General features: G+C 33.9%; 1 protein-coding gene across 1 annotated transcript; it reads right to left on the bottom strand.

The window, feature by feature from the left end:
* Nucleotides 1–3,829: 3,829 nt before the first annotated feature.
* LOC122229515 (olfactory receptor 56-like) lies at nt 3,830–4,756 on the bottom strand. Its single transcript, XM_042954731.1, has one exon. The coding sequence runs from the start codon at nt 4,754–4,756 to the stop codon at nt 3,830–3,832; it is 927 nt and encodes a 308-aa protein (XP_042810665.1).
* Between the last annotated feature and the right edge of the window lie 7,431 nt (nt 4,757–12,187).

The following is a 12,187-nucleotide window of genomic DNA, read 5'->3' as shown; positions in this document are numbered from 1 at the left end:
TCTCTTTACATAATTTAGCTATGTTGATAGTGCTGCTATAAACATTGGTCTACATGTGCATCTTCAAATCAATATTTTTGTTTCCTTTGGGAAATACAGTGTAGTGGAATTTCTGGATGTAGGGTAGTTCTATTTTTAACTTTTTGTGGATCCTCCATACTGTTTTCCAGAGTGACTACACCAGTTTGCATTCTGACTAACAGTTTAAGAGGATTCTCCATTCCCTGCATTTTCACTAACATCTGTTTTTTCGTGTGTTGTTAATTTTAGCAACTGACTGATGTAAGGTCATATCTCATTGTACTTTTTATTTGTGTTTTGTTGATAATGTGTGATGTTGAGAATTTTTCCATGTGTCTCTTAAGCATCTGTATGTCTTCTTTAGAAAAATGTCTATTCATGTATTCTGCCTATGCACACACATGCATGCACATGCAGTGAAATATTGCTCAGGCATAAAAAATGAAATCTTTCAATTTTCAACAACATGCATAGAGATAGATACTATTATGCTAAGCAGAATAAGTCAGAAAAACACAAATACCATAGAATTTCACCCATATGTGGACTTTAAGAAACAAAACAGATAAACATAGGGGAAAAAAGAGAGAGGCAAATCATAAAACAGACTCTTGACTGTAGAGAACAAACTGAGTGTTTCTTGAGTGTTTGGTGGGCAATGGGTTAAATGTGTGATGGGTATTAAAGAAGACACTTGTGATGAGCACTGGGTGCTGTATGTAAGTGATGAATCACTAAATTCAACACTTGAAATTAATATTACAGTGTGTGTTAATTAACTGGAATTTAAATCAATATTTGAAACAAAACAAAACAAAATGAAACGTAAAGAACAAAAGCATTCCTATCAGCACTCAGAGAATAGGAATCACAAAACACAAATAATTTATCAGTAAAATCCTTAAAATTAAAAAAAATGATTTGCAGAGAGATAAATCTCATTTTGAAGATTTATTATATTCTGGTTGTCCTACGTGATATGACTTGAAGTATAATTATTCATCAATAATTTTAATACAATTAAATGTCTGCACCATTAAGCATGAATGCATACAATCTTTCCTTGTATTCACCTTACAGTGTGATTATAAACTGATAGTTTAATTTCAGCAATATCTCCTTGGGATTTGATATTTTCTCTTTATATCTAAGTTATGGATAGAGCAAGAATCTTTTGAGCACACACTGATTTTACCTAGAGATAATCTATTTCTTTGTAATAACCTGAAACTTAATTTTTGGTGGCATAATGCCCATATTTGAATCTGACCCTTTTCTAAAATCAAACACAAATAGATACCAGACTTGAAAATTACCTGAGCAGACAAAACCAATTAAGCCATACAAACAAAATTTAATTTATTATGCAAAAAAATAAAAAACCCACAAACATAACATGGACCACTTTTTATAAATTCCTCTGAAAATCATAAATGAAACAAACTTTTCCCACAAGTTGACATGAGGCAACCACTTAAAAAAAAGTTTATTTATTTATTTTAAGAGACAGAGAGTATGGGGGAAAGGCAAAGAGAGAGGGAGAAAGAATCCTAGGCAGACTCCACACTGTCAGTGCAGAGCCCAAGATGGGTGGCAAACTGACAAACCCTGAGATCATGACCAAAGCCGAAATTAAGAGTTGGTGCTTAACCAACTGAGCCACCCAGGCACCCCATGAAGCAACCACTTTTAACCAATCATCTATTACTGAGGAAGCTCTAATATTATAACCAATTATTATAAATATTCTCACTCTATAAGCTTTCTTATAACAATATACATGTGAGTCTCATTCCACCATTGGTTTGAGAGTTCCCAGTTTACAAACTATTTTCATATGCACAATATACTCTTATGATTTACTAGTTTAGTCATCTAATACTTTTGTTCCTGTATTCCTGAATTTTGACACATGAAATACAATAAGGCAGCAGGAAATAATAAATGCTATTCTCATTTGGCAGATAAAAAATTAATATGCTCATTGCTGGAAAAATATTTTCTCAGTCAAAAGGTATGAACACTCAACTATGAAGATTAAGAACAAAGAAAACAACTTTAAAATGTAGAAAATGTATTTTAAAAGTTTTTCACTATTGGTAAAATATAATTAAAATACGTTTTTAAATTAACCAATTGGACAAAATAAGCAAAGCAAGAAAGAATTCACAGTGATGAGTGGATTATAAATTTATGTAAAACTTTACCCTTCCATATGTAGGTATCAAAACATTTATATTGTATATATGTTAGCATTCAACATATATATTAATTGTATATATATAATTATATATATTTATTAATTATTACTAAGGAAATAGTAAATATTTCTCTATAAAATTTATAGCAAACTTAGCTCTAGAAAACTCTGTTTGCTAACACATGAATAAAAATGTACATATGAGAAGGGTGGCCAATGATAGAAAGCCACTTGATTTCCTGACTGAAGAACATAGGGGTAGTTAGTTTCATCTGATGGTCCATGGACAAATATAGATCCCTTGTTTCAAAACCTAGGGATTTTTCTATTAGCATTTATATTTGTATGTGACAACTTCTAATTTTAAACAGTAGTTAAATGGGTTTTCAAACATTATGAAGGGGTAAGAAAAATCTTTGTTACAAAGTTATAGTAATTCAAACATGTAATTTATGGCCATAGGATTAAGGCATAAGAGAAATAATGAGGGGATGTTTTTAAGTAAATTGTTTAAAATGATACACCTGGGGGCACCTGGGTGGCTCAGTTGTTTAAGCATCTGACTTCTGCTCAGATCATGATCTCACGGGTCATGAGTTTGAGCCTCATATCAGATTCTCTGCTGTCAGCACAGAGATTGCTTCAGAAACTCTGTCCCCCTCTCTCACTATCCCTCCCCTGCTCACTCTCTCTCTTTCTCAAAAAATAAATAAATAAATATTTTTAAAAATCATGCCTGGAATCATATATTAAAAAAATGATACACCTGAAACTAATATAACACTGTTTTTTATACTTGAATTAAAAAATAAAAAATAATGCATTAATTAATTAAAGATAATAAACCAGTTAAATATATAAGAAAATATGAAGACCTGAAATAATACTTGGGCAAAAGCAATATGAAAAAAAAATCCAAAATAGGATTCTTTTTTTATTTTAAGTTTTTATTTTAATGCCAGTTAGTTTACATGCAGTGTTATATTTGTCTCAGGTATACAATATAGTAATTCAACACTTCCATACATCACCCTGTGCTCATCACCCCAAGTACGCTGCTTAATCTCCATCATCTATTTAACCCATCCCTCCACCTCCTGCCCTCTGGTAACCACCTGTTTGTCCTCTATAATTAAAATTTTGTTTCTTGATTTGACACTGTCTCTCTTATTTTTTCCCTATGCTTCAAAACAAGAATTTTATCATAGTACACATGCATAAGAAAGGGTTTCACAATGTTAATATTTTTAGGAAGAATTAGTATAAAACTTAGTATGGGGTCAGCGTCACATGGGGTCCACATTTTCCTTTTGTTTAATACAAAAATAAAGACAATAAAAACAGCTATGTTTTATATTGATTGCTGACTGGTTTATTTCTAACTTACAGCATTTTGCTTAATAAATTTGAAAGATTATATGAGGCATAACAGTGCTCTGCTCCATTAGCAGTGTGCCAAAGATAGAGTGAAATTAGCCATGAAGTGTCTACAGACAAGTAGCATTTACTTTCTGTATATTGCCTGTCTCTGTTGTAGTAATATCCTTCTGCAAACAAGATCTGTCATTTCATCTACTATTATCAACATTTATCAATTTATTAAGGTAATCATCTTCCCAGGACTTTCCTGAGAGCTCCAGCCACCTCTTTGTTTCGTAGACTATAGATGAGGGGGTTGAGCATGGGGGTAAGGATAGTGTAGAAGACAGAGACCACTTTGTCCTGCTCAGCAGTGTGATAGGCTTTGGGGAGAAAATATTTGATGATGGCTGTTCCATAGAAGAGAGACACCGCAATTATATGAGAAGAACAGGTTGCCAAAGCTTTTCTTGTCCCCAGGTTTGCTCTTAATCCCAAAACAGTGGAAACAATCTGGCCATAAGAGGCCATGATGGCAGATATTGGCAAAAGGAGAAAGACAACACCACTGACAAAAAGGCCATTTTCATAAAGAGAAGTGTCAGCACAAACGAGTTTCAGGAGTGCTGGGATCTCACAAAAGAAATGATGGATTTCCCTGGAAGCACAGTAAGGGAGACTCAGAGTATAGATAACATGGATTAAGGCATTGAGAAGTGCACTTAGCCATGTGCCAGTCACCATGAATGCACAGACTATGGGGCACATGAGTACTGAGTAATGGAGGGGGCGGCATATAGCTACATAACGGTCATAAGCCATTACTGCCAGAAGAAGACACTCTGCTCCCACAATAGTCATGAAGAGGAAAAGCTGAATTCCACAACCAATATAGGAAATGCTGTTTCTTCCAGACAAAAAGTCAATGGCTATCTTTGGGACAAAAGTAGAGCTATATAAAAGATCCATCAAGGAGAGTTGACTGAGAAGGAAATACATAGGAGTATGGAGGCGAGAATCAAACCAAATAAGAATCATCATCATTACATTGCCAACAAGGGCTGCAAGGAAAACCAGGAAGATGAGAGTGAAGAGAACCTTTGGGGCCTGGATGTGGTGAAACAGCCCCAAAAGAATAAAATCAGTTCCAGTGGTTCTATTGATCCATCCTTCCATTCTCTCCCTCTGAATTCATTACCCTGGATAGAATTTACAAATATATTTAGACCCTCTATCCATTTTGGTAACACCCTCATTTTACAATGTCTTAATTCCATTGTATCTCTTAGTCTTGCAATATCAAATATATTTATATAAAATTTAATTTAAACATTGTCTTAGCCCAGTTTTACTTCTCTTGTTATTGAATATTTCTTAAGAATGTATGATATCAGACATGTGGTAAATACATAAAACTAGTAAAGTACTGTTATTTCACGAATATTTATACTGAATTAAATATGTAAATATATTATTTTTTAGTGTTACTTGTAGTTGTGTTGAAAAGGCAAGGCTGATGATGTTGAATAAAGTAACTTCTCACCTAAGCAGTATAATGTTTGGTCATCATAAAACCTAATATTCAATTAATTTTTGGTATCAAGTGAATCTATTTTTTCTGAAATACTACATAGAAATGATTACCTTTTATTACTTTTTCCTCTGAATATCACCAGAAAGATGTCTATGTGAATGAACAAAATTATCCAGAGTGATTAATCTTCCCTTGTTGCCAGGACCATGCATTACCAACGAGCTAAGGAGGTTAAATAGCTTCCCCCAAAAAATCTCTCTACCACAGAGATTTGTGTGAAATTAAAAATCTATGTGCACTGTCCTTAGGGTAAATTTCACTTGTTTGCCTCTCTGTTCCCTTAGGTACAGAGTAACACACACATTTATTCCATTGTCCTTCAAATACCCCAATTAAACAAGTGTGGTCCCTTAAAAACAAATATAATTTATTTGCATAATCATTTGTTTATCAGCACCACATGTCTCCACCTCGAGAATTTAAAAATTGCCATGTTGAAATCCCTGTTCATAATTTAATGGTTGTTGATACAGAATAGTTGTCTTTTAGAATTCAAAGCAAGTGGACTTTTTTTCCTGACTTCACCATTTTTAGTGACCTCAGATATGTTAATTAACTTCTATTTCCTTTGATTCTTCATGTATAAATTGGGATAATAAAGGAATGAATGCCTAGGGTTTTGCTCACAAAACCTTATCAAGTTCATTGATGACAACCATTCACTTGGAATAGTGCCAGACGCACAGGAAAATACTAAAAGTTTCCATATGGAGTTGAGTTTGAACTTTATGAATAAATATTTTTAGGAGTATGAATTGACCTGTCATATATAATTGTATTTTGCCTTCTGTTAAATATCAAATAGACAAATTAGAGATTTGTATAAATTTCAACATGTATTTTTTTATAGAACTAAAACTTAATATAGTTTTTTTTTTATTGAGGTACTCATGTACAGAATTTAAACTTCAAATTCTAAACCTATTATAATGAAACAATGATGATCTTGCTCCAACCTCTCCTTTTCAAAACCAACCACTTAAAATTCTTTTAGCTATTTATACTGTATTTATGACACATGTCTAAATTAATGCTAGTGCTGTTATTTCTTGGTTTACCAACTTTAGATATTATCAATTGAGATTATCAACCAACCAAACTCGAGCAGGGCCACCACTCATAATACATCAGGCTTCATCTCATTTTGCTAATAAACATTTTCACAGAGCTTCTTAATAACTTCATAGCAGGTTAATATTTTTGGTCCATGTATGTGTAAAAACGTCTTCATTTTCTCTTTATTTTTTATTTGATTCAAGGTTAATACCCAGTTTCCTTCTGAAATTCAAAGGCATTGCTCCATTTACCATTATTTTGATCTACTACCCTTCAGATGGTAGATTCTTTTTTTTCTCCTTTCTGAAAGCTTCAACATGTATTTTTAATAAATTATATGTGTGACCCCATGCCTTAATACCATATTTCCTGGGTATTTTCAACAAGAAACATACACCTACCCTTGTGATTTTTGTACATTTATGATGTAATTACATATATCCCTCTCTTTTAAAAAATGTTTATTTATTGAGAGAGGGAGAGAAACTGAGTGGGGAAGGGCTGGAAGAGAGAGGGAGACAGAGGATCTGAAGCAGGCTCTGTGCTGACAGAAGATAGCCCAATGCAGGGCTCAAACCCAAGAACTGTGAGATCATGACCTGAGCTAAAGTCAGATGATTAACCAACTGAGTCACCCAGGTGTCCCATAATTACATATATTTCACTAAATTTCCCTGAGCATCATAATTCCAAAATGATTCCCATTTTATTTTCTGTGTATAGAGGAAGAAGAAATACATAATACTTTTTCATAAATTGAACTTGACCTGGGAATGATACATTTGGATAAGTTTGGTTACTGGGGAGAAATAGGTCACATGGTGATGTTCATTGAGATTAGGTCACAAAATGAAATTAATTTGATGTAGTTTTGATTTTAAGGTGAGACAAGGATTTTTCTAATTGTGAGCTTCTGTAAAATTCAAGCTAATGTTAGTATTTACTGATGACTTTCTATGTGCCAGCCAGTTTTAAGTACTTTACATATATATTAAATCCTTAGACTTTCTTATGTCCCCATAAGTAAGGCACTGTGCATAATACTACTTCAGTGCCTCTGATCATACCCATTTTATAACCATGTAACTTTAATATCACTGAAGGTTTAATGTTTTTTTATTCTACTTAGAAAGATGCAATACACTGTTAAAATCCAAAAATATTAGAAATTAACATTTTAGAGGGACTTTAACACACTCTCAATTCATTACAACAATCATATAATGAAAAAGTAGTCCATCTCTCCTTTCACAGCTGAGTTCACTGTTCAAAGCTACCAAAACATTAAGAAAAAAAAATAAAACGTAAGTATCAACACTATTGCTACTAAATGAAATGCAGAATGCAAAAACAATTTTGGAATAAAATTATCCTTTTTTTTTTTTTTTTAATTTTTTTTTTCAACGTTTATTTTATTTTTGGGACAGAGAGAGACAGAGCATGAATGGGGGAGGGACAGAGAGAGAGGGAGACACAGAATCGGAAACAGGCTCCAGGCTCCGAGCCATCAGCCCAGAGCCCGACGCGGGGCTCGAACTCGCGGACCGTGAGATCGTGACCTGGCTGAAGTCGGACGCTTAACCGACTGCGCCACCCAGGCGCCCCAAAATTATCCTTTTTTTGTTAAATTCAGTTTTATTTTTTTCAGTTTCCATGGGGTTTTAAAATAGCACATGTACAATAATGCTTTATAATTTATATATAATACACATATATGTATATATAATTATAATTATTACTGATATAATTATATATCACTGATATGTATAATTTTATAATATAATATATTATATTATATATATAATTTTAATGAATTAACATACTACAGTGTAGTCTTGGTTTCAGTAGTAGAACCCAGTGATTTATCTCTTACATATGACACCTAGTGCTCATCCCAAAAAGTGCCCTCCTTAATGCTCATCACACATTTAATCAATTACCCCACACACCTGCCCTCCAGCAATCCTTAGTTTGTTCTCTGTATTTAAGAGTCACTTATGATTTACCTTCTTCTCTGTTTTAATGTTATTTTTCCTTTCCTTTCCTTTTACTCATCTCTTGTGTTTCTCAAATTCCACATAAGAATTAAATCATATTTGCCTTTCTCTAACTTATTTCTCTTAGCACACCACAATTTAGTTCCATCCACGTTGTCACAAATGGCAAGATTTAATTCTTTTTCATCATCAAATAGTATTCCATTGTGTATGTATGTATGTATGTGTGTATGTATACACATACACACATACATACATACATCTCCATTCATTTTTTACCCATTCATCAGCTAATGGACTGATACCTCTTTCCATAATTTGGCTATTCTTGATAGTGCTGCTATAAATATTGGGGTGCACATGCCCTTGTATCAGCATTTTTGTATCCTTTGGATAAATACCTAGTAGTGCAATTGCTGCATCATAGGGTGGTTCTATTTTTTAATTTTTTAAGGAAAATCCATAATGTTTTCCAGAGTGGCTGCGCCAGATTGCATTCCCAACAGTGCAAAAGCGTTCTCCTTTCTCCACATCCTCACCAACATTCTTTATTTCCTGGGTTCATTTTAGCCATTATTCTAGGTGTGAGGTAGTAGTATCTCATTGTGGTTTTGATTTGTATTTCCCTGATGATGAGTAATGTTGACAACAATTTCACGTGTCTGTTAGCCATCTGGATGTCTTCTTTGGAAAAGTGTCTATTCATCTCTTCTGTGCATTTATTCACTGGATTGTTTTGTTGTTGTTGTTGTTGTTGTTGTTGTTGCGTTTGGTAATATCTTTATTGATTTTGGATACTAACACTTTATCAGATATCATTTACAAATATCTTCTCCCATTCTGTCAGTTGCTCTTATAAACTTTTATCGTTTACTTCACTGTAAAGAGTTTTTTATCTTGATGAGGTCCCAATAGTTCACTTTTGTTTTTATTTCCCTTTCTTCCCCTTCTTCCCTTTCTTCCCTTATCTACTAAGAAGTTGCTAAAACTGACGTCAAAGAGGTTGCTGCTTGTTTTCTCCTCTAGGGTTTTGATAGTTTCCTGTCTCACATTTAGATATTTTTATCCATTTTGAATTTATTTTTGTGTATGGTGTAAGGAAGTGGCCCAGTTCTATTCTTCTGCATGTCACTGTCCAGTTTTCCTAACACCATTTGCTGAACAGACTGTCTTTTTTTTCCATTGGATACTTTTTTCCTGCTTTGTTAAATAGTCCCCTTTTTGGACTACTTTGGGAAGTGGATTTATTGCCTACCCAAGGACAAAAGATCCTGTTGGTGCCTACTAAAGGCCTTTTATTAGCAGGGCGGAGAGGCTGTATTCTGGAGGAACGGGGTGGATCCACACCATGCCAGGTCTTTTAAGACCTCGGATTTTGAATATCAGCTGAGAGCCAAGGGGAAGGCATAGAATTGTCATGCAAGAAGAGCTGACTACACTTGCTATTCTGTGAGGGCTGCCTGAACAGCATGGTGAAGATCCCTGGTGTGTACAGGAGAGACTGTAGTGATGCCATCTTCCCCCCAACACCCACAAAGTAGGACTTCAAAGAGCATCACATTGACACACAGTGGAGGTGGGACAGGCTTACACCACCCCCACTCCTGATACCTGGAAACTATTTACTGGAGCATCACTGACTGACCTAAAGCAGTTGGACTCTGCACCTGACCAGCACAACCACCAGTCCCATGCATCAACAGAAAAATTTTTCTTCTTCTTTTTTTCCTCTTTGTTCTTTTTTTTTTCTTCTGGAATCATGCTCATAGTTATTGATGTGGGTTTTTTTTTTTGCCATTTCTTTATATATATATACATATGTATATATATATGTATATATATGTATGTATATATATGTATGTATATATATACACATACATATATATACATACATATATATGCATATACACACACACACATAAATACATGTATATGTCTTTTTTATTGTTTCTTTTTCCTTATTTTCTCTTTTCCTCTGATTTTGTCTTCTTTCTTTTCCTTTCTCTTTCCTTTTAATTAGCCATATAGTTTTATGATTTTCTGTTTGCTTTTCTTATTCCCCTTTCCCTTGTTTCTTTTTTGGGGATCAGGTTTTTCCCCACCTACCTTTTTTTTTTTTTCCAGGACTAATTCAACAAACAAATCAAAGCACACCTAGTTAAAGGTCCAAACACTCCACCACTAAAATCAAGGAGGAGCTCTGCAGAGATATGACTAGTAGGATAGAGCAGCCAAAATGCAACAGCAGAGGATATACAACATACACCAGAAACACTTCTTGGAATGCCAGGCCCTGGGCAATGTATGACCTATTTTTAATATAGTAGTACTCTCAGGTACAGGACACATAACACACTTTTAAAACATGTAAAAGACAGAAAACTAGCCAAAATAATGAAATGGAAGAATTCTCCTCAAAAGAAATTCCAGGAAAAAATGACATCCAGGGAATTACTCAAAATAGATATAAACAATATACCTGAAAAACAATTTAGAACAACAGTCATAGGACTAATAGCTATACTTGAAAAAAAATCATGAGAGACACCAGAGAAACCATTGCTGCAGAGTTCAAAGAACTAAGAACTAGTCAAAATGAATTTTAAAATGCTATAGGTAAAAATAAAATGCTATAGCTGATATGTAAAGTGAGCTAGATACAGTGACAGTGAGAATTGAAAAAAAGCAGAGGAGAGAATAGGTGAAATAGAAAATAAAATTATGGGAAAAAATGAAGGTGAAAAAAGATGGAAAGGAAATTATTAGATCAAGAGAAGAGATTTAGAGAACTAAGTGATTCCATGAAATTAAACAATATCCATATCATAGATGTCTCAGAAGAAGAAGAGCAAGAAAATGGGACAGAAGGCATATTTAAACACACTGTAGCTGAGAACTTCTCAGGTTTGGGGAAGGAAACAGGCATTCAAACTCAAGAGCCACAGAGAACTCCCTTCAAAATCAACAAAAACAGGTCAACACCACAATATATCATAGTGAAACTGTAGAAATCAGTGATTCATCACTTACATACTACACCCAGTGTTTATCACAAGTTCCCTCCTTAGTGCCCATCACCCATTTAGCAGATCTCACACCCATCTCCCTCTGTCAACCCACAGTTTGTTTTCTATCATTAAGAGTCTCTTGTGATTTGTTTCCCTCTCTTGTCTTTTGTATCCCATTCCCATATGTCCATCTGTTTTGGTTCTTAAATTCCACATATGAGTGCAAATATATGGTATTTGTCTTTCTCTGATTGACTCATTTTGCTTAGTATAATCCATTCCAGCTCTATCCACATCATTGCAAATGGCAAGATTTCATACTTTTTAGTGGATGATTAATATTTCATTGTGTCCATTCATCAGTCAATGGATATCTGGGCTTTTTCAATAATTTGGTTACTTTTGGAAATGCTGCTATAAATATTGGGGCACAAGTATCCCTTTGAATTTTTATTTTTATATCTGTTGGGTAAATATCTAATAGTGCAATTGCTGGATCATAGGGTAATTCTATTTCTAGTTTCTTGAGGAACCTCCATAGTGTTCTGCATGAGTATATATTCTGACCAATAGTCCAAAATGTTCTTGAATCAGTTATCAAAACTCTTTCAGCAAATAAAAGTCCTGGGGCACATGGCTTCCCAGAGGAATTCTACCAGACATTTAAAGAATAGTTAATACCTATTCTTCTCAAATTTTTCGAAAACATATAAAGGAAGGAAAACTTCCAAACTCATTCTATGAAGCCTACATTATCTTGATTCCAAAGCCAAAGACCACACTAAAGAATAGAATTGCAGGCCAATATCCTTGATGAACAAGGATGGATTCAAAATTCTCAGTAAAATTTAGCAAATTGAATTCAACTGCACATTAAAAAATTATTTACCATGACCAAGTGGGATTTATTCCTGGACTGCAATACTGGTTAAATATTCACAAATTAATCAAT

The sequence above is a fragment of the Panthera leo genome, chromosome A1, assembly GCF_018350215.1.
Source record: "Panthera leo isolate Ple1 chromosome A1, P.leo_Ple1_pat1.1, whole genome shotgun sequence".
NCBI classification, from domain to species: Eukaryota; Metazoa; Chordata; class Mammalia; order Carnivora; family Felidae; genus Panthera; species Panthera leo.
The sequence above is the reverse complement of the archived record's forward strand: the minus strand, read 5'-3'. Positions and strand labels throughout refer to the sequence as shown.